The following is a 23445-nucleotide window of genomic DNA, read 5'->3' as shown; positions in this document are numbered from 1 at the left end:
CTTGGCTTGATACTTGTCTGCTGTGAATCTACTCTTTTTTATCTTTTCATTGCTCGTCTTTTTATGATTTGTCTCGGTCTTATCCTCTGTAACATTTCCCGCCCCCCCCCCCCCCCCCCCCCCCCCCCCCACACACACACACACACACACTATGGTAGTTGGTTTCCTTCTGCTTGGTTTTACATCTGAAACGGGTAACGATGACTTTGAAAACTAAGAACTTAATTCTGATGAATCATTAAGCATGCAAGGTCCCGAACTGGTGCTTCTTCATCCCCGTTAGTAATTTTAGCTTATTGATTCAACTAACTTGAGATCATAGCGTTAATATATATTTTCAGGATATTCAGCCCATTGATGCGGGATGCAGGAAAGTGGGTAAAACAACAGGCATTCATTAATCAGAGGGCTTTTTCACGATACTCATATGACACTGGTGATGTGATGCATAATCAACTTTATTAATCACTTCTGTATCAACCGGTCATCACGTTGATTTCTAGAGTCCCTATGGTCTACAGCCAATAGATTCTTCTAGTATTCATCTTTCTTTCTTAACTGCTTCCATTATGCATCACATCAACAGTTAAGAAAGAAAGATGAATATATTTAGGAACAGAGGGAGTAGTTCTTTTTCGTTACATGTTCTATAAGTATTTTTGTGTGAGTTAAAACAAACCCCAACTTTATCAAAAGGCAAAAGAAATTTCCTATGGATGCCCAGAAGTCAAAATAATAGTTTTGAAGTCTTGTTTGTTCAGTTTAGGTCTTCTGGATCAAGCATGGCAAGTATATTTCATTAATCCCCAGTAATCATTTAGGATAATGTTTTCTAGGCTATGCAGTACTCAAATAACTACATAGTATCCTTTCATCTGAATGAACAAGTGGATATTCTGTACCTAGTAAATCAACTTGTCTTTTCATCTAAATGAAGACAAGTGGATATTCTGTATCCAGTAGATCAACTTGCATATGTAGACGACGTTTATAAGTTTAGATGAGGTTTCAACTTTCATAAGTTTTGAATTACTTTCAGTTGACTCAAAATGAAATAAGAGAAATGAGCTCTGAAGAGTAAAATTCGTTTTTCTGTTAATTTAGTTGGCTTCGGTTGTTCTTGCTAAGGGTAAGTTCAGTTTGCAGTTATAGCGTCTACTTCATACCTCAGAGATTATGCTATTCAACTCCAATTCTGAGCCTTGTGCCCCTTCCTTCCAAAAATCTACTCCTTACGTAGTTTAGAGATGATCTTTAATGTGGATGATGACAAAAACAATGGTTAGCTGTGCTGAATGCTTGATCAAGAAATAGGAAGAAATAGGCATCCAATAGCAATAGCAGAGAGATAAAATCTGGCTTAGCAAACAATTCCAAGAGTTGTCAGCAGATGCTATATCCTCTACTTGTTCCTGAAGGAAGGGAAAAGAACTATTCCATGCACATAACAACATTTTGAGGAGCTTTATTTGGACAAATTGGACATATGGGTAATGAATCTCGACTTGAGGAGCTTTATTTGTCAAAATAACAACATGCCGCGTATAGATGCTAAATGCATTCTATGAGATTGACCATACGGAGGCTTAAGGGCTAGTGGAATAGAATGGTAGCTGAGGAGCAAATGCATGATCAAATGGCCCTGTGGTCTCGCGATATGTTGCTCGTGGTGGAGGTGGCCACAAGCGCAATGGCCGACTTGTGCTCTTTTGCACTAGTGGTGGAGGCGCCGGGAGGTGCAATGGCCACGCTAGCCTCTTTTGCACCTCCGGCGAGGCAGAGGCAAGCGCAACGGTCATGTCATGCTCTCGTGGTGGAGGTGGTGTCAAGGGCATTGATTGCACCATGCTCTTTTGCGTTGGTGGTGGAGGCGGCGCGCGCAATGATTCCATCCCGCTCACCAGTCCTACCGGCGGAGGTGGTGGCCTTGGCACCGACGAGATCCTAGCACGGGATGGGTCCGGCGCCGGAGGTATTTTGCCCTGTCGTTTCACCGGCACACCAACTTTCGGCGCTTTTTTTTTGGCTGCATACCTAGCGCACTAATCTGCGATGACATGTTTGTTGAGGCTGACAGGGCGGCCAAGATGGCTAGGACGAAGAGGAGTTACGTTTCATCTTTGCTAACTAAATGCTTGTTTTCAAGGATATATATCTCGTGAGCTCAGCTTATAGTGAAAAGAAAATGGTGGCTGGCCGTTGACCCGCAACTTGTTTGGAAACTAGCTAGTGCAAACTTGGGTGGTTGACTTGACTTGCACCTGCTTGGCATGCAGTCCGGTGACACGGTAACACCTCCTAGATGAGATGTCACACATGGCTCTTGTCTGGCATCCAATGTGTCCTTCGGAATGAATAACACGTACTGTATAAGTTGTTTCTTTAAGGTTTTTCTGGGTATAACAAACGATGGCCGAACTATGCTCTTGTGCGTCGGTGGTGGTGGAGGAGGAGGAGGCGGCGGCAAGCACAATGGCCCTGCTACGCTCTTCGGCACTGGTGGTGGAGGCGACACAAAGCGCAATGGCCATGCTACGCTTGTGCGCTGGCGGTGTTGTGGGCACTGGCTACACTCTGCTCTTCTGCGCTGGTGGTGATGAGCACAATGGTTGTATTCCGCTCTTGTGTGCTGGCTGCGCCTGCTCCAACACACCAGACATCTAATTTACCCAACAGAGTTTGCTTCGTCAGCGCCACAGCTAGCCGAGAGGGTTGGATGCAGCAGCTCAATACGCCCCGGCATCCAGCTTGTCAAGTGCTGCTGGCCGAGACTCACTCCTGCATAGCGGAGACGGCAGTCCGGAAGAGGCATACTACCAAGGTGGTTGATTGGGGGGGATTCATTAACTGGCAATTGGTGTCTTGGGGCAAGCTGATGAGTGATGAACCTCCTCCAGAGGCCATATGATAGGTGTAACTCCACTCTTTTGTCATTTGCTCCAGCTTAATTTTAGTCCGGTTGCCCTGTGAAAAATGTCCAAAGCTGCATGATATGATGACATTGAGCTCAGTGGCACAAGCTATGTTCGAGGAAGACGATGCCATCATCATCAGCAAACAAGGAGGCACGCGCGCACTAGGGAATGTAATGTGCAAATTGCTGATGCTCGAGAGTGCCCCATGTTTGCTGCAAGACATAAGGCAGGAACAAGTATGAATGATCAGTATATATGTTGCAGAGAAGGTATCAACTGGAATTTACTAGTAACATAACAAACTCAAAATTATGATTTCCTTGATATATATAGCTAGTACATGGAACTAGCACATGCCATTTCATACCCATAACCAACACATACAAACAATTTTCGCAAACACAATTCAGACAAAAGGCTCATCTCATAAGAAAATTTTGCTTGCAAAACAGTTCTTATTATCCCCGAATTACAACAAAGTAAAAAGGCCCTCTCTATCTCTGACACTTCTGCTTCACCGCCATTGATAAAAGAAATTGCAAGATTGTGACTGCTGAGACAAGAGAGGAGGGAGTTTCTCTTGTGCCCGCTAGACCAGCGTCCACAACACTCTCCAGTAGCCTTGGTTTGTGAATCCTCCTGAGATGTAAAAGAATAGTTCAGTGTTAAGTAAGGGATTCAAGTATTTATATGAATAAACCGTAAAAGGCTATAGATAAAAAAGATAGAAAGGCTTAGCATCCACACAAGCAATGGAAATGAAATAACATCTGTTACACCAACGACGTCTCATTATCATAGTGGTTAGCATCAAAAGTACTAGTGTTTAGACAACACTTAAGTGAAGACAACTTTCCAGCCTCAAATAATAGCAATGCAGCACCTAATTTCCTTGTGCTATCATATTATCTGCGCTAATGACAAACAACAGGGAGCACAACCTACTAAATACTGCATCCTCATTCCTCATACTAAGTTACACAAATCAGACATGAGTATGCATGCCTACTGTATCAAGACCTAGAATCAAGCCATTGTTGTATAACAAATAGTAAATGAATCGAAAGCAGTTGTTGAAAATTGCCCAATGTGGAATGAATGGCAGTTTATCACAACTATATGTTTGAAGAAACTTTACCAGGATCTTCAAGCACGGGTTTGCCTGTTGCACACCAAAGAAGAAGGCCACGCCATGAGGTAGGGATGAGCACGGCTTGCACGTGCATCATCAAGGAGATTGTTAAGCTCTGCTGTTTCCAGACATAGGGATAGGAGGGACTCTGCTTGCGCACCATACTTAATAGACAGGTACACAAAGCCATCGATAACCACCTCAACCTGAACTCTCGCATCATCCTCTGTTGAAGACTTGGTGGCATCAACAAATTTTTACTCAGTGGAAAAGTATCTTCAAGCATCCATTTCTCAACACCGTCATCATCTGCTCTCCAAACCCAAACAATAAGCATTCCTTTCTTTGCACCAGAGTCATCTGCGCCAACCATACAGAGCTTCCCATCCTTGGTGTGACCAAACCTAGATTGCATATAGTATCTCTCTCTCACTAACGGCGGCAAATCCACTCTAGAGAATTGTAGTGTCGTGGTGTTGAAAGCGACTACAGAGGCTCGAGTTGTCTGTTTCCAATAAATGAATCCTTTCATTGGCATACCAGGGTAAAAATGGCGAATGTCATCATCATCCTCAGGTTGTGGCGGCGGCGGGGTCTCGACCCACGGCAAAACCTGCCACTTCCTAGTGGTTGTTGAGAAGACAGCGATGTATGCCTCCACATGTGGTAACTGTGGGCGATGGTGTTGGACACAGACCATACGAAACACCCCCTGGTCCTCTTCCGAGAAGATAATGTGGAACTCAAGGAAGGAGGAGCGGGAGATCTCAATGGGCGGCCAGGGGATGAGATCAAGTGTTAGCGTCAGGGGGTTGTAGGCAACGATCTGAGCAGTGATCTGATTGATGAGTACAAGGTAGGGTCCATAGAAGCTCTCTAGATCCCACTCGAGAGAGGAACCGATGTCTTCCGAGAGGCGGGTGAGCGAGAGATCAGAGCCGCGAACGGCGGCGGACATGTCGGGGTCGGAGCAGTTGCGGAGGGGGGCAAAGTGAGGGACGATGGTGTAGATAGATTGAATGAAGAAGCCAAGGAGTTCGGGCGGGTGGAGCGCTTGAAAGCAGCGGCGGAAGGCGGGGGACGAACAGATAGCTTGGAGGAAGGTGCGGCAGGCGAGGGCCACTCTGACGAGGCTCGGGAGGGATGGGAGGCGGAGGAAGATCTCGCAAAGGAGGTCATCACCAAGAGCGGTAATGGTGGTGAGAGTCGGTGGCAGGTGTTTCATCAGATATGGTGTCCCTAGTTCGGAAGTCATGGCTGTCGAGTTCGAGCTCGAACAACGACGATGCATTTTAGTTTTTAGAATGAAACAGCATTGACAAGGGAGGGGGGAAAGGAAGAAGTTGTTTTGTTTGGCACCAACAGTTTGATTTACAAGGGAATGGTATCAATAGTTATCGAATATTAATATGGATGCGAATCATATTGATATTGTGCCGATCACGAATATGGAAAGGATAAATATTGAATACGGTACGGTAATAAATATTTCATTAGACATTGCGTAGAAAAGAACAACATAAATAATGTTTGCACAATATGGAGACAACTGGAAAACTGCTAAGTTAGGATATCATTTACAATTATTTATTTCATTCTATTATAAGCATGCCATGCTTAAACCGATATTGACCTCTCACATATGAGCCCCAATGTCAATGTAATTATGTTGGATACACGTTGAGTGAAGCCAGTTCACAATATGTTGTGCGGAAAGATAAGCAGATGGCAGCTATCCAAGAACTATCTAAGATACTATCCAGTCAAATATCGGTCAGTGCCAAATACCATATCTATATATGCAACCAAAAATCAGAATCTGAATAGAAATCATATTATAGTAACTGATTTTCTTGCCACAGAATGTCTGAAGGCTATAGCTTGTATTGTCGGTTGGGAGATATCCATACCATACCAGTTTTGCCCCTGTCGCTAGGTCGTTTCATCCCAATCGCACCTACACAAAGGTCATCTTGAACCTCACCCTTACTGTGACACAGTTGAACAAGGTAAGGGTTAGGAGGTGGAAGGGCCAACGATGTCGGAGGAAAGACTGATACTCCCTTAAACTTAGAAGGATGACTCAACCTGAAGTGGACCCATGGTGGCAGCGGAGCGGTTGAGGCAAAGCACAGTCGGCCGCACAAGTGCGAGAAGATTAGTGGCGACAGTGTTTGCAACGCCACTGTCCAGGACATTAGAGTAGGAGCCAGCGATGGTTGTGGTGTGGTTGAGCCTCATACGCCCATCCACCTGTTGCCTCATGATTCACCCCCCGCAAAAAAAAAGGGTGAAGAGCGGCAATGGTTGTCTACAGGAAAGTAAAAGAGAGAGAGAGAGGGAGAGCAGAGAAACAACTATCAGATTGGATGTCTACAGGGTGGTTGTATCCCAACTCCACGGATCAAAAAGCCATGGCTGGAACTTTGACGCCTTCTGTGTACCATGAAAACAGAATGTATATTTTCAGTGCAAAGCAATATTTTTGTCGATAGCACCCGTGCTGACTTCCTCAATCTTAATTTTCCACAACTCTGGTCGCAGTACGCATTCTGTCAGTGTGCTGTGACTCGTGTTTTTAAAGAAAAGAAAAAAGTCAAAGCAGAAGGAAAATCTGGGAGAAAAATATGTGACGCAAGAAATCAAGGGGGCACAGGCCACAAATCTAAGGGCTCTCACCAGCGGCAGTTCTACGCCCATGTACGGAGGGCGTTGCATGCTCTCCAGCGCCATGGCCATCCTCATTCAGAGCCAAAGTCCTCACAGGTTCCATCAACATATTAATGATATCCTAATCATGTAAGGGTTGCGGCTGAGGCGATCATGGCACAGAGGATTTCAGTTGCAGAGCATGTACCTCAGCAGTCAGCAGCAATGGTGACCAGAGAGCTCCCGCGTACAATTTGGGCTCACCCACATATTCAAGGAGAATCACACCTCGTCGCGAAGCAGCAATCGACCATAGATCCCCTTTTTCTTCAGGAGTCACATACCTCCTTTTAGAAATAATAGCAAAAAATGTTTGTTTAGTCAAACATCATATGTGAGCTAAGAAAATATTTGCTGCTGAAGTTTGAGTGCATCTAGAAAGAAAACAGTGTCTGCAAAAGAGGCCTCAAGGTGAACACAAAATTGGCCACATGCGAACACTGGAATAGCTTCTTATCTCCTTTTTTTTCTGTGACTGGGAACACTAGAATAGCTGATGGTCCACCAAGAAGAAAAATGGAGAAAGAAACTATGAACTGGAAATCAAAGGCTCGAAGCAATGAAGAGCAGATCCCGAAGCAGCTAGAGAGCAAGAAAAATACTGCAGTAGAAGAATGTATGGTCGGTGAATCCTGGAATCAACGAAAACTGTGATAAATGACTAGACGTTTTCTTACTCACTTTCATGTATCTCCACATCAACAGGTCAACAGCATGAAAAATAAAGAGAGAAGTCCATATTACAACCCTGAACTACCACCAAAGTCTAAGATACAACCCTGAACTCCAAAGCCGTCTAAAAATCAACCCCGAACTCTGAAAACCGGACAAAAACCAACCCTGGCATGGTTTTGACTCTGTTTTGACTGGTTTTGACCATTGACTGCCTAGTCAGCAGTCCAGTCAGCAATCCCAGTCAGCCTAGTCAGATAAATAAAAAAGATCATCTCTCCCAGCCAGTCACTTGTGGGACCCACAAAAAATAAAAATAAAAATCTCTCCTCAACCCAGCCCTGGGCAGAGGAGGGCAGCAGTGGAGACCAATGCACGGACGCTGGTGGAGCTCCGGCGAGGTGGCAGCGCAAGGCGGCGGCCGGAGGTGCTCTTGCGTGTGTGCTCTTGCAACTGAGTTCCTTAATGGAAAAGTGAGTTGAGTCAAATGATAAAAATACTGGATTGATAAGAATATAAATAGTGGACCCATGATAGACAACTACTCAAGATAAGAATAAAAGGGCCTGAAACTCAATCCACAGCAAGATAGCGTAAATTCCATGGCTTGCCCTCTAGCTAAACAGGAAACAAAAACATGACCTTTTCACAGCATCAAAAACTAAAGTACCAACGCATTTGTATAAAAGCTCATCTCATGAGAAAAAGTACACCATGATCACTCCAAACAGGCTAGTTCTCAACCGGCAAAGGTTTGGTCATAGACAAGATATCAACAACTTCCACTCATGCATTTCCCGTCAACTATCTTTCTTCCTTTTTCCTAAAGCTAACAAAGTCGACACTTATTCTCAATATAAGATCGCACAAGGTTGTCAGTTATGCATCATATGTAGTGATTTTGCTTGCCAGAGTTGTTATCATCCTCAATACAAAGTAAAAAGACCTCTACCTCCATGACTATTGCTTCATCGTCGTCAATCAAATTTGTGTGATTGCGGCGCTGTGACAAGAGCAGAGGGAGTTTCTTCTGTGCCCAAAGAACCAGCATCTTCTACACTGCATCCAGTAATCTTGGTTTGTCAATCCTCCTAAGGCACAAAAGGATATTTGAGCGTAAGTAAAGGATTCAAGTTTTTGACAAACAAACCGTGCAATGCTATAGAGTATAGATTCCAACGAGACAAGTTTAGCATCCACAAGAGTAAATGAAAATGAAATAAGATTCGTTACACCAATGTCATCTTATATGATGTGCCCAAATGGCAAATGATAGGGAGCATGACAAGCACTCTATATCCTTGTGCTACCATAAAATCTGCACAAACACATGCTAAACATTGCAACCTCCTACTAATATAAAATCTGCAATTTAACTTATGTACTATGAGTTACGTGAAGCAGACATGATAGTCTGCTACTTTATCAAGAATTGGAAACAAGCAATTGATGTCTAAGCAATAAATAAAAATAGTTGGCCAAAATTGTAAAATGTGTAATTAATGGAAGATTATCAAGACTATATAATAATCCAATGCTCGCAAGTAACTTAACAAAATCTAAGGAGCAAACGTCTGAAAATACTTTACCGGGGTCTTCAAGCACGGGCTCACCTTGTTGCATACCAAAGAAGGAGGCCATGACATAATGTAGGGATAAGCAGGGCTTGCATATGTATCATCAAAGAGCGTGTTTAGCTCTGCTGTTTCCAGGCAGAAGGATATGAGGGACTCGGCATAATCATCATACTTAATAGACAGGTACACAAAGCCATCGATAACGGCCTCAATCTGCACCGTGGTATCATCCTCTGTTAAATACTTGTCGGCGTCAATAAATGTACTGAGTGGAAAAGTATCTTCCAGCATCCATTTCTCAACACCGTCATCATCAGCTCCCCAAACATGAACAACAAGCGTTCCTATATTTGCGTCGGAGTCATCTGCCGTAACCATGCAGAGCTTCCCACCCTTGGTCTGACCAAGCTTGAACAGCGTAGGGTCTATCTTTCCCAAGAAATGCGGCAAATTCACTCTAGAGAACTGCTGTGTCACGTTGTCGAGAACAAGTAGATAGGCTTTACTCTTGTGTTTCCAGTAAACGAATCCACTCATCTGCATACCAGGGCAAAAGCCGAACCAGTCGTCCCCGTCGTCATCCACAGGCTGTGGTGGAGCCGGCCATGGCAAAACCTGCCACTCCCTAGTGGCCGGTGAGAAGACAGCAACACACACCGGCACCTTCGAGATGTTCCGAAATTGGACACAAGCCATTCGGAACACCCGCTGGTCCTCCTCGGAGAAGAGGATATGGAACTCAAGGACTTCCATGCGGATCTCCTTGGGCCGCTGTGGCTGGGGGAACAGACCCTTGCTGAGGATCTCCCTGAGCGGCTGGGGGAAGAGATGCAGTGCCTGCGTGAGGGGGTTGTAGGCAGCGATCTGTTCGGTGACATTGTTGGCGAGGCCGAGGTAGCCGTCGTGGCAGCACTTCAGCTCCCAGCCGGGGGTGGAATCGCTGTCTTCAGGGAGGCGGAAGAGGAAGAAATCGGAACCGCTGACGGCGGCGGTGAGGTCGGGGTCGGAGCTTCTGCGGACGGGGACGAAGGGAGGGATGGCTTCGCGGCCGGTTTCACGGAAGAAGCCAAGGAGCTGCGGATGGTGGAGCGCCCGGAATCGGCGGCGGAAGGCGCGGGACGAACGGACGGCGTGGAGGAAGGTGCGGCAGGCGAGGGCGGCGCGAACGAGGCTCGGGAGGGAGGGAAGGAGGAGGAAGATCTCGCAAAGGAGGTCGTCGCCGATATCGGTAATGGTGGTGGGTGCCCTCGGTGGGCATTTCGCCGGCGGCGGTTGCCCGAGGTCGGAGGCCATGGCGGCGGAGAAGATGAGGACGAGGGGGGCTGCGTGTCCCAGTTCACTCGACCGCGATGGGCAACAGTTGGGCCTGGACTACGGTATAATAGCCTGGGCCTGGGATGGGCTGTATTTTCTGTGGGCCAGCATCCAACCATTGCAGTCTGTCTTCACCTAAAAAAAAGTTGTCTCTTCGCACCGCTGCCAAGCGGAGTGTAGGATCAGTAAGAAGGGGAAGAGGGAGGTGGCGATTACCACCGGCAGCCGCCATGAGAAGAGGAGGAGGCACGTGGGGCATGTGTTGACCTGAGCTGGGCACTGGGAGTGCATAGGGAGGATAGTGTTGCAATTCTTAAAAAAAATTGTTTTTTCTGCCATGAAGTTCAAATGTATTGAAACGTATAAAAAATTAAAATGATAAACTTTGTTACATGAGTTGTTGGCACGATTGAGACAATTTTGATGGTTGCATATTTTGGAAAATTACAAACTAAATTTGGTGATTTGTAATTCAAGTAATTATATTATGTAACTTTTAAACTAATACGTCTTTCCATGAAGAGGCATCGTCTCACCCAAGGGGTGTATCTTTCCATGAAGAGACGTTGTTCACCAACTAATGTGTCGTTCCAGGAAGATATATTTTTCACCAAGACAATGGTCTTTCGAACCAAAGGGTGTGACTATTCACAGGCACCAACTGTCATCTTTCAGCTAAGGAACGTGTCTTTCCATGGAGAGACATCATTTTAAAAAAGGTGATGGGTATTAACCAAAGGATATGAATGTTTGTATGCTCCAACTTTCAAGATTTAACGGACTTGATTGATCCTCTTTTTGGCAAAAGGCCTTGATTAATACTTGATATATAACTAGCAAAAATGCCCGTGCATTGCAAGGGGAGAATACAAGGTGCGAGAATTAGGCTGGTGGCATAGATATTTTATTGGTGCAATACTTATCATGTATTTTTTTTACCATTAAATCACTCTTCTTTCTTAATTACAATATACCATGAATAATATTTGCTCTCCTCCGTAGCTCAAAAATAAATGGTTCAAAAAGCTTTAGTGATTTAGTTCGGGAAATTAGCCAAAAAAGTTAATAGTACTCCCTCTGTTACCTTACATTCTGGTGGTTCAAATTAAACTACCAAAACATCATATATTTAGGAATGAAGGGAGTACTTCTGAAATTATGTATAGAAAAACCTGCACCCTTGTTAACATGTTTGTTACCTCAACTGAATTGTTTTCAGCACGGATCAACTCATAATCTTACTTGTACGTTAAAATGATGCTTATAAACCGAGATAATTTTTTAGAGCAGGTAAAAAGAATGTACATGGACTGCCAGTAGCATAATTGATGGTTACATGAAACATCTAAAAATTTAAGAATCAAACATGATCTAAGGAAGTGAGACACATCTGCAAGTATTTAATAATAAAATCCATATGAAAGATGACCTCCATTCATTGAAAATTTGCGAGTTCCACTCCTTTGCTTCAATAGTAACGGCCACTTAGTCCAGCACACCCCCTTTGTCATAGATCAGTAGAAGGCAAAAATGGATACACATCTATATGGGCCTACTCCTATCATAGTTTATACATAGCAACAAATTGAGATTACATATGGCTATACAATAAGATTCCTTTGCATCATCGTGTTCTTACTTTGAAATATGGTAGCAGCAAATTGAAAGATTCTAATGTGTTAGTTTTGGCACAACGGGCTTCGGTCTCCTTGACATCCATCTGCAAGCAATTTTTGAATCATCTCTGGTACACACCATGCGCATAGTTAGCGTGATTATAGCATTGTAGGCAACAAAAAGGAATCCATATGTAATCTGAATCTTCACTGAACGTTTTAGGTTTGACCATCCAAGACCTCGATCACACAAAATTTGACAGCTCAAACTTTTACCCTTACCAGTTTTCCATCTTCCATGGCAAATCCACCACATACTTGGCTTCACATTGAGGTGGTTCACTACCTTCATCTCACACGACTTGTCACACTACATATCCACGAACCAATCCAGTTAATGTTTGACGACTGAAAAAAATTTAGAGTAAATCGACAGATGCATGAATAAATCAATCGATGCGTTGCAACGGGAGAAAAAAAACATCACAAACACGCCACCAAGCTCTAGCACCTTCGCCTACGACATGGCAATCAAGCATACTCAACGCCCATGCAATGGGCCCCACAATGATCTTGCACCCTTGCGGCTCAACCGGCGACGTCGGCGGCGGGTCAAGGCAGCAGCAGAGCAGGCGCGACACGGATGCCACGAGCTGCTCAGCCACCTTTCCTCAAAATACAACACAATAGCAAAGGGAACTTGGCTAGAGATGCACTTGAACACTTAGCTGCAATAGAGATGATTAAAACTTTGAAGAATACAAATTTGGATGTCCGTTACAGTGGGAGATGCAGTGTATATGACGGTGGAAACGGGCAAGGAAAAAAATAGCAAATGATTAAATGTGTTTTTACCTTCTGACAACATCATTTTGCCCTACATCACATATAGTAATGATGTCACAAGCATGCTCTTGACGAGAACCATTCACATGTGCTAGCGACCTGAAGAGGATGGAGAAAAGAAGGGCAGAAGAGGGAGGCTTGTATCTATCAAGACACCAACATATACTTCAAGCTTTGTCAAGATACCAATAAGAGTAAAATCACTTGAAGCTAATACGCAACCTTATAGCAATATACTGCACTGAGTATATCCACTATCATCTCGTCCAGCTGTTCAGGTGAAGTGAGTGCCAGTAGAACATGACCTACGGACCACAAGAGTTCCAAAGCACCATTAATCAGAACATGTACAAAGAAACAAAGGAGTAATCAACAGCCAAAAATAGGCTAAATTACGAACCTTAGAATCAGGTCATGGAGTTCAAGGGGAAACTCCTCCACACCCTCCTGGCAGGAGTTGAGCACGACCGCGGACTCATCGGGGTCGTCGAAGCTGCAGAACCTGCTGCTGCTGCTCGACGTCAACCTGCTGTCCCTTGCAAAGTATTATTCTGAACACGCTGTGGAACGCCCATCTGAATTTCCATGACGGCACCAAACTAAATGTAAGTAATATTGTTGTAGGAAATACAGAAGTACTCCAAGAGTGCTCTGTTCATCTGATGGACTGTGTGTGTGCCAAGAGCCATGCCAAGCTGCACATTTAGTATGCATAGGACCTTGATTTCTATGCCACCGCGTCGCAAAGACTGCAAGCTGCATATAAAAGAAATTGCATTTTTCCTGTCCTGAGATTGGAGTCAAGATCTGGATCAAAATTACATTGTCATATTTTTCTATAACTGAAGCTAGATTAAGTACACTGCCTGCTACCGCGGGCTATAAAGAAAATTGCCCAATGTCACATATCATACGAAGATTAGTTCATCAATGTAGGACCGGCCGAATATCGGTGTATCATAGGAATCATGTGGTGCCTTGGGGCTCATGCAGGGGTGTTGAGAGTTAACCCTTCAGCAAAACAGAGAAGATGGCGATAGGAAGAGAATAGTTGGCAAATTCGACTCCTTTCCTGAACCCGATGGCTACATGGAAGGTAATTTCCTTTTCTAGCAGCTGGTTGTACAGCTATACTAAAACCATTTGAATTGGCTTCCGTGTAAGTTTAACATGTTACTTGAACAACAAGATTAAAATAGCCTATTGTTTAAGGTTCTAGAGAAGGTTGAACAGCAACGATGCAACATAAACCCAACTATTTCATGAGCACAGTTAGTCTATGTAAGTTAAGCCACACATCCTGATACATTAACAGGCAGTGGAAACAGGCAAAAGTGTCCAAAGTTGTTGTCTACTTCGAGCTACTTGCTACCCACCATTGATTGATGAATAAATCATTTTCTTACCGCGTGCAAGATGGTCCAGGTGTTTCATCATCTTTGCTTGCAACGTAGAAGATGCTCCTGGTCCAGGCCGGTGATCGGGGCAGAGGGTGATGGAGTCAACTCATGGACATGGGCTGGGGAGGCCAATCAGCCCGCCAAAGGCTCCCATGAACACTCTGGCTGCACAAGAACACAGTTATACACACGTCAATGTGCAGAACATCATATTAAAATCTGTACAAAAGAACAACCAAAATTGCACAAACATCACGCACCAAGTTTGAAGACACACTGCACAGGACTTTGGGCTCAAGCGTTGAAACCAAACTTTAATATTGCAACTCAAGAAAAGGGAAACTGTGAGCAGATAAAGGAGCATTTACCAGCTCTTCCTATGGACGGGAACTGACTAAGAGATCTTGAAAAGGTGAGATGTCTGAAGAAATTAAGTATGCCGATGATGCATCTGGAGCCCCTAATTAAGGTGAGGTTAGTTACAGACCTCCACTCCAATTTTACCCAGCGCCGCTCGTCCGCAGCCACCGGACGCAGATCCCCCTAGAATTCATTTTTTGCTCTTTGTGTGGTGTATACAGTCAAACTAACTAACATATGCGTTCAATAGTGATTAGAAGATACTTTCAGTCAGTTAGATGGATAAAGATCAAGCTTGGCGCCATAAAAATTGAGAGGTGAACTGAATATGCATGTTATCCTTCATTAATCACTCATATGATCGCTAGATCATCAATCCACCAGTACATGATTCAGGAAAGAAATCTTCCCTTTTCACAACAAAGATAGCACACTACCCACTTCCTTCTTTGTACAATGTACTGTATGTAGTAGTACAAAGCCTATACCCCTTCATTAATCACTCACACTCTCTCACTCACTTTCTATTGTCCTCATTCTCTCTTTTCTGTACCATTCTCTTGACTGATACATAGCAGCACGAACTGAATTTCATCGCTGGATCACACAACGTATCACACATTCAAACTGACCGTGTAAGATTTGTCACACAAGATCATCAAGAAGAGTCTCCCTCAATTGCACATACAGGCACAAAAAAGAAGTGGAATTCAGAAATTAATCAGGTAGATGTAGTACCTGAACCTCCTGTAGGATTTGGGGGAGTTTGTCAGCGAGCCAGGCGTCCAAGTCCTCGTGCGACGACGGAGAGGATGCACAGGATCACGACGGGCGCCATGGTGGAGGTCATGGCGGGTTTGGCGCCGCCGGATCGGGTAGAGGAGGTGGAGGGCGCGCGGATACGGGAGGGAGGCGCCGGATCTGGCCGGTGGAGGTCCCGTGGCGGCATTCGAACCTCCAAGGTGAGCTCGAGGACTGGGCATCCGTGGCGCTGGTGCTGAGCTCCTGGAGAGAAGGAGAGACAGGAGATTAGAGAGAGAGAGAGGGAGAGAGAGAGAGAGAGAAAGAGAGAAGGCAGGGGAGCGGCGGCATGACCTGGGTGGTCGCCGGCAGCGGCGCCGGTCGCCGGACGACGCGCGAGGGAGGCCGGGGAGGAGGAGCTCGGGGTCGGCGCTCTGCGGGCGTTGGTGGCGGCGGCGGCGGCGGCGGCGCTCGGACCTGGGCGGGCCAGATCTGGGCTCGAAACGTTTTTTCACTTTAAAAAGGATCGTGGGTAAATTTCACAGAAACAGGGGGACTTTTTTGCAAAAACGCCGACGACGGACGACCAGAAGCAATTGCTGGTCTATTAGTATATAAAGGTAAAGATTAAGTAACGGTTCTTTGTAGCGTGATGTGGCTTAACATGTATGCTATATTAGGGGTCAGTTTTAGAATAAACTAATATAAAGCCCCCGCTTTGTTGCAATATTATTATATGTTCTGTAAATTTGTTTTCAACTTTTATAAATTTATTGCATTTTTAATCAACGAGCTGTGAAGTTTAGATATCATTGAAGTGCATAAACAAATTGAATGGTGCGCTACATTATTTTTGGCATAGTTAATTCAATTTCACCATTCAAATAAAATTAATTACCAAGGGAGATGTCTCTCCACGAAAAATTACCTTTTTACCAAGGGACATGTCTTTACATAAAGAGACATCATTCTTTCACCAATTGATGTATTTTTCAATCAACGGACATTGGTCATCTCTCTGCTGCCTCGATCCTCAATTCTACACTGGTAAAAACCGTACTCATTTTATGTTTAGAAACGGGGGTACTTTTTCCGTTTCTTTTTACTTCGCATATAAGATTTGTTTAAAGTCAGTTTAACCAAACTTATATTAAAAAATATGAACATCTACAATACTAAAACTATATAGTATGAACATACGTTTCATGGTGCATCTGATAATATTGATTTCATATTATGAATGTTTATATATTTATATATAAAATTAGTTAAACTCTACAAAGCTTGACTTTGATCAAATCTTATATGCGGGTTAAAAAGAAACGAAGGGAGTAGTAGTAACAATCTACTCAATCAATTTTTCTCTCACCTCTCGGTGGAAGTACACAGGCCTGAACCAGCGGCAATTTTATTTTGGTAACGCTATTCAGCTGATGTTCCTTAGCAGGAGATAACAAATCAAACATTTTTTATGACAACTTATATTGTTGTGAGAATGAAATATTTTAGTTCGCAAGTACAGCAAATACTAACAAAAAAATGAACCTAGACGGATTTGTCATGTTTGGTAACTAAATTCATCATCTTCAATCAACATAAATTGCCATGCAAACCGTTTGCAATTGTCATCCTCCCCAACGAATGTTTGCTGGCTAAGCTGGTCCTTTTATTTTGATATCAGACGACTGCAGCGGCACAATATCTAGTCTAACCGTACAAAAATACTAGACATATAAACAAATACATAAGTTTACAAACTCTTTTTATCTACTGACCAATCACAAACTTGTCATCCCTGATTTTTAGAAAGGGTGGGCCGCCTCCCCACCTATTAACCAATCTAATTAACCCTCTTTGTAAAATCCTGTAATCTGTTTGTACATGTAGCATTACTGCTAACCGTACATGATTTTACCCACATCCACTTTGCAAAAAGGAAAAAAAAATTGGGTTCCCACGGCATTCCCCACGAGCGCCATGGGAGAACCCTAGCGCTGCTACCCTACGGGTATCAATTTCCCGTTCCTCTCCTCGTTGCCGCCGGTGTAGGTACAGCCGGGCGAAGCCCGTGCGACGCGGGCGGCAACGAGGCTTTTCCTCCTCGCCCGTATGGACTCATGGGTGGTGCGTGGCGGCCCTCTATGGCAAGGGCACGAGCAACATTTCGGCCTCCGGCAGCAAAGCGAAGCGGTGCCGGTACTAGCGGCGGCTTCGGTATGACAAGCTTTTGAATCTGAAAACAAATTTGTTATTAAGCAAAATGCTTATTCTTTTTATTATAGCCGGCAGCGACCGACACTAGTGCCCATTTTTTCTAGCTTCGTCCCTGCCCAAAATAAATGTCGTTGATTTAGTTCGTACTAAATCAGTGACACTTATTTTTGGGGCAGAGGAAGTACATGTTAATACTACCTCTGTAAACTATTATAAGATGTTTTAGAGTGTTGTTGATTTAGTTTGTAGCAGACAACAACAACGACGACACCACCACCACCACCACCACCAACAACAACAACAACAACAACACCACCACCACCACCACCACCACCACCACCACCAACAACAACAACAACAAACAAGTTGGGGTAGGCTAGAGACGAAACCCATAAGATCTCGCAACCAACTCATGGCTCTGGCACATGAATAGCAAGCTTCCACGCATCCCTGTCCATAGCTAACTCTTTGGTGACACTTAATTTTGGTGCAGAGGGAGTACATGTTAATACTACCTCTGTAAGCTATTATAAGATGTTTTAGATCAACTAATTTACAAAGGGAGCAGTTCTTAACGTATGCAAGCGGACATGACAAAGCAAGACTATGCAAAATAAGCTCATTCCTCTTTGTAGTAAACCCCTAATAATTACTGCTGAACTAAAATAACTCTCTAGAACTTCCAAAAACAAGCCAAAAAGAAAACAATCAAAAGGAAACTGAGTTCCATGATGGAAAAGTGGGGTTAGAGTCAAATGATAAAAATTACCGGATTGATAAGGATATAAATAGTGGACCCGTGATGGACAAGTTGTCAAGATAAGAATAAAAACAGTGCACCCATGACAGACAACTAGTCAAGATAAGAATAAAAGGGCCTGAAACTCAATCCACAGCAAGATAGCATAAATTCCGAAAATGCCTTTCTGCTCCCGAACTCATTTGAGCTCGGTGAACAATAAAATCGAAAAAAAATCAAAAAAATCAAAAAATTCCAAAAAATATTTGGGAGAAACATTGACAAAAGTTCTAAGTGCTTGCAAAAATTCATCATGAAATCACATTCCTGTAAAGCGTGGCAAAAAAAACAAATTCAATGCTCCAAAATGCTTTTGAAAGTAGCTTTTTCAGAGTACTGATTTTGTTTTTTTGCCACGCCTTCTAGAAATGTGATTTCATGGCGAATTTTTGCAAGCACTTAGAACTTTTGTCAATGTTTCTCCCAAAAAAAATTTGGATTTTTTTTTTAAAAATTGATTTAGTTTTGATTTTACTGTTCACCCGAGCTCATTTGAGCTCGGGTGCAGAAACTCCGCGTCCCATAAATTCCATCAACTCTCTTTCTGCATTTTCCCTAAAGCTATCTAAGTTGGCACTTATTCTCAATTTACGATCGCTCACAGTTGTCAGTTATGCATTGTAGTGATTTTGTTTGCCGAGTTTTTATCATTCCCAATACAAAGTAAAAAAAAACTCTATCTCCGTGACTTTCGCTTCATCGTCATCAATCAAATATGTGCGATTGTGGCGCTGTGACTAAAACAGAGGGAGTTTCTTTGTCATGCTCCCACAGAACTGTGACTAAAACAGAGGGAGTTTCTTTGTCATGCTCCCACAGAACCAGCGTCCTCAACACTGCCTCCAGTAATCTTGGTTTGTGAATCCTCCTAAGAGCCAAAAAGGATATTTGAGCATAAGTAAAGGATTCAAGTTTTTCGCAAACAAATCGTGCAATGCTATGGAGTATAGATTCCAAGGATAGACAAGTTTAGCATCCACAAGAGTAAATGGTAATGACATAAGATTTGTAACACCAATGCCATCTCATATGATCTGCCGAAATGGCAAATGATAGGGGGCATGACAAGCACTGCATATCCTTGTGCCGTCATAAAATCTGCACAAACACATGCTAAATATTGCACCCTCCTACCAATATAAAATCTGCATTTGAACTCATGTACCATGAGTTATGCAAATCAGAAATGATGGTGTGGTACTTTATCAAGATTCAGTGTCAAGCAATTGCTGTGTAATGAATAAACAAAAAACAGTTGACTAAAATTGTAAAATGTGGAATTAATGGCAGATTATCACAATTATACAATAATCCAATGCTCGGAAGTAACTTAACAAAATCGAAGGACCAAACATCTGAAAATACTTTACCAGGGTACTCAAGCACGGGCTCACCTTGTTGCATACCAAAGAAGGAGGCCATGACATGAAGTAGGGATGAGCAGGGCTTGTATATGTATCATCAAATATCTTGTTTAGCTTTCCTGTTTCCAGGCAGAGGGATATGAGGGACTCGGTATGCTCACCATACTTAATACAGAGGTACACAAAGCCATCGATAAATGCTTCAATCTGCACCGTGGAATCATACTCTGTTGAAGACTTAGTGACATCAATGAATGTACTCAGTGAAAAAGTATCTTCCAGCATCCATTTCTCAACACCGTCATCATCGGCTCCCCAAACACGAACAACAAGTGTTCCTATCTTTGCGTCAGAGTCATCTACCCCAACCATACAGAGCTTCCCATCCTTGGTCTGGCCAAGCCTAAACAGCATATCCTCTATCTCTGCCAAGAAATGCGGCAAGCTCAATCTAGAAAATTGCATTGTCACGGTGTTGAGAGCGAGCACATAGGCTTGGCTCGCGTGTTTCCAATAGACAAATCCATTCAGCTGCGTGCCAGGGTAGAACAAGCGAACGTCGCCTTCAGGATGTGGCGGGGTCTCCACCCACGGAAAAACCTGCCACTCGCTGGTCGCCGTTGAGAAGACGGCTAGGCTCGGCGTGTCCTGGTGCTGGACACAGACCATACGGAACACGCTCTGGTCCTCTTCCGAGAAGAGGATGTGGAACTCAGGGGAGATGGAGAAGATGATATCCTCGGGCGGGTGGGGGAAGAGATGCAGTGCCTGCGTGAGGGGGTTGTAGGCAGCGATCTGGTCGGTGGCATTGTTGACGAGGACGACGTAGCCGCCGTGGAAGCTCTGCAGCTCCCACCCGAGGGTGGAGTCGCCGCTGTCTTCTGGGATCCGGGTGAGGAGGAAATCGGCGCCGCGGACGGCGGCCGTTAGGTCCGGGTCGGAGCGGCTGCGGAGGGGGACGAAGGGAGGGACGGCTTCGCGGCCGGGGTCGCAGAAGAAGCCAAGGATCTGCGGCGGGTGGAGTGCCCGGAATCGGCGGCGGAAGGCGGGGGACGAACGGACGGCGTGGAGGAAGGTGCGGCAGGCGAGCGCGGCGCGGACGAGGCTCGGAAGGGAGGGAAGGAGGAGGAAGATCTCACAAAGGAGGTCGTCGCCGATAGCAGTAATGGTGGTGGGCGCCGTCGGCGGGCGTTTCGCCGGCGGCGGTTGCCCGAGGTCGGAGGCCATGGCGGCGGAGAAGACGAGAGACGAGCGGCAGGGGCTGTGCCTTGTTCATCTCCCAGTTCTCGTGGCCGCCGCGATGGACCACAACTGGGCCTTGTCCAAGCATAGCTAACCAGGCCTCGGCCGGGCTGTTGCTTTATATGGGCCAAGAGTATACATCGGAGCACTGCTTTTCTACGACTGTGAAGCCCTGCATCCTAGAGGATATATTATATGCTTGCATTGCTTAAAAAAAGGATATGGTTGGATTGGACCCTATAGCCTCAAGGAAGAGAGCTTTCTAAAAAAAAGGCATAAGGAAGAGAAGCTCCATTTTTCCGCACGTGTTTGCACCTACCGGCCCCCCTTGTCTTCGGTGGGCACTTCGCCACGAGGAGACGAGGGAAACACGAAACAGAGTTGGAGTGTAGTTTAAATTTTTCTCAGGTTAGTTTTCTGTGTCCATGTCTGTGGCGACTCAACGGTGGAGGCAATGTCGCATGACTCTGTCCCCGTCCAGGTGTGGTTAACATGGCTGACAGGCACACATCAAGGTGTTTCTGGTGTTGTTGTCTCGTGGATCATAAGTATTAGATATGTGGATCATCATCCTACACTTTGTCCCGTCAAAGCGGTAATGGCAGAAAGTGGTTATCCTGTTTCACTCTTTTCTATTCTTGGCCTCTTCCTCGACAATATGGCAACAAAGCAGCGGTCCGACAACCTTCCATGCAAAGTGTGTGTCCCCGGCCACAATGCGTTTCAACGATTTTATGTTCTCATCCATTAGGACGAGCGACTCATGCGGCTTTTCAAAAGCTATGGTGTTAGTCCAGCTTGCGCGGGTTTGGTGTTCTATAGCTTTTGCGGCGAGGCTAGAGGAAAAGTGAAAGTGCAAAGGATGGAGCTAGAGACAATAAATTCAAATAACTCTGATATAATTTTTAGTTGTGTCGGAGATCTTCTTTTTAATACACTACGATATTTCAAATACAAGGTGAATTTCTTAATGCATGATGACTTTTTTTTTATAAAAATGATGCATATTTTTTTGGTTCATGATCAATATTTTTTAATAAAAGATGAATATTTTTTAAACAGCTTATGATATTTTACTAAATAGATGAAGAATGTGTTCCACACGAACTGAATATTTATTAAATTCTAGAATGATTTTTTAAAAATATGATAAGCTTTTTTATGGGAGTGATAAACTTTTTAATAATACATTGAACATTTTTTATCTGTAAATAACATTTTTAATACCCCAACAAGTTATTTAACAAAATTAATCTCTACAAAAAGAAACCAAAAAATGAAAATGAAATAAATGAAGAAATAGAAAAGGGGCAAATGGAAACAAAATAATAGGAAAAGCGAAACAGGGACAAAGAGAAATAAAAATGAAAATGAAATAAGAAAAAGAAGAAAAAAAATGTGGAGGAAAAGTGAACAAATAAGAAGTAAAAAATAAAACAAAATAAATGGAAAACCGAAAGGTCAATAAAATGGAAAAGAGAAAAATGTCTCAAAAAGGGAAAAGGGAAAAAAATAGAAAATAGAAAAAGGAAAAGAAGAAAACAATGAAAAGACCCCCAAAAAAGAATAAGAAAAACGAAACTGGAACACGATGGGAACTAGATCCAAAGAACGAACACGAAAACCAGGAAAGTCGGCTAACCCTATAATATGTTTATGAGTCACGCTCTTTTGGGCCGTTAATTCTTGCAAAGTATAATAGTTTGGTGTGGACAATGATATTTTCTCCATAAAACTGGTCAAAGTTTGACTTTTTGAAAGAGTAGTACACATTATATTTTGAACCGGAGGGAGTATAAATTAACTAGGCGCGGACAACATCCCTATGAGCATTCTGGGTTTATTTTTTAGTGCCATATCTCAGATATGTCTCAGTCTGGGTTTATTTTTTAGTGCCTGAACGATTTCTCTACAGCTGCACGTCGGAATGTTTGGGTAGAATTAGCTTGAAGTGGGAAGAGAACAGTGATAATAAAAGTTTACAATGGTCCGTGAGGACAGTTCTTGCGCGATTTCATGAGAGATCAAGAGCATCAGGTCTGAACAAACAGTTTGAAAAATGTTCTTATATTATGAGACAGAGGAAATAGATGGAAAGCTAAAACAGTTACGGTACTACAATAAGAGGGGGAGAGTTAAGGTGGCTCTCAAGTCCAAGGAGATGAAATGTTTTGTGAAGTAAACGCACTTCCTGACCAAAGTTTATATATTACTCCCTCTGGTCTTTTTTAGTTCGCATATAAAATTTGACTGAAGTTAAGCCTCGTAAAGTTTGACCAACTTTATAGAAAAAAGTACCAACATTCACAATCTGAAATCAATATCAATAGATGTGTCATGACTTAAAGTTTCATATTGTACTCCCTCCGTTCCAAAATGTAGTACGCATAGTTTTTTTGGGAAAATTCCGAATTGTAGTGCGTGTTTGCTACTTTGCCCCGCTCTTGACGAAAATATTCCTTGTCTTCTTCCCCGCATATCTCCTGCTCCCGTACGCATCGCCTCCGCCTCGCCGTGTCCATGGCCTCGCAACACGGAGGAGGA

At 43.8% G+C, this 23445-nt stretch overlaps 2 protein-coding genes, 1 long non-coding RNA gene and 1 pseudogene across 15 annotated transcripts; all 4 read right to left on the bottom strand.

Annotated features, from left to right (window-relative positions):
* Positions 1 to 3342: 3342 nt before the first annotated feature.
* On the bottom strand, positions 3343 to 8514 carry LOC125510279 (annotated as a pseudogene).
* LOC125510278 lies at positions 7899 to 10618 on the bottom strand. 2 transcript variants are annotated; one of them, XM_048675418.1, is made up of 2 exons: positions 9042 to 10618; positions 7899 to 8487 (listed from the first exon to the last, which is right to left on the bottom strand). In XM_048675418.1, exons 1-2 carry the CDS (start codon positions 10296 to 10298, stop codon positions 8410 to 8412), a joined length of 1335 nt encoding a protein of 444 aa, XP_048531375.1. In that variant the 5' UTR covers positions 10299 to 10618; the 3' UTR covers positions 7899 to 8409. The 2 variants fall into 2 exon arrangements, with proteins under 2 accessions (XP_048531375.1, XP_048531376.1); XM_048675419.1 differs by having other exon boundaries at positions 7901 to 8519; positions 9042 to 10612.
* A 1018-nt stretch (positions 10619 to 11636) lies between these two features.
* Positions 11637 to 15795, bottom strand: LOC125510277. Of its 11 annotated transcripts, none has more exons than XR_007284540.1 (5): positions 15280 to 15795; positions 14188 to 14346; positions 13182 to 13537; positions 12218 to 13086; positions 11637 to 12063 (listed from the first exon to the last, which is right to left on the bottom strand). It is a non-coding gene; the product is annotated as an uncharacterized LOC125510277 (long non-coding RNA). The 11 variants fall into 11 exon arrangements; XR_007284543.1 differs by having other exon boundaries at positions 11637 to 12039; XR_007284539.1 differs by having other exon boundaries at positions 11637 to 12343; positions 12447 to 13086; positions 15280 to 15794.
* Positions 15796 to 18822: 3027 nt separating this feature from the next.
* Positions 18823 to 20973, bottom strand: LOC125556527. Of its 2 annotated transcripts, XM_048719245.1 has the most exons (3): positions 19690 to 20973; positions 19117 to 19163; positions 18823 to 19071 (listed from the first exon to the last, which is right to left on the bottom strand). In XM_048719245.1, exons 1-3 carry the CDS (start codon positions 20884 to 20886, stop codon positions 19056 to 19058), a joined length of 1260 nt encoding a protein of 419 aa, XP_048575202.1. In that variant the 5' UTR covers positions 20887 to 20973; the 3' UTR covers positions 18823 to 19055. The 2 variants fall into 2 exon arrangements, with proteins under 2 accessions (XP_048575202.1, XP_048575201.1); XM_048719244.1 differs by having other exon boundaries at positions 18823 to 19163.
* Positions 20974 to 23445: the final 2472 nt, after the last annotated feature.

The sequence above is a fragment of the Triticum urartu genome, chromosome 5 (assembly GCF_003073215.2).
Source record: "Triticum urartu cultivar G1812 chromosome 5, Tu2.1, whole genome shotgun sequence".
In the NCBI taxonomy this organism is placed as follows: Eukaryota; Viridiplantae; Streptophyta; class Magnoliopsida; order Poales; family Poaceae; genus Triticum; species Triticum urartu.
The sequence above is the reverse complement of the archived record's forward strand: the minus strand, read 5'-3'. Positions and strand labels throughout refer to the sequence as shown.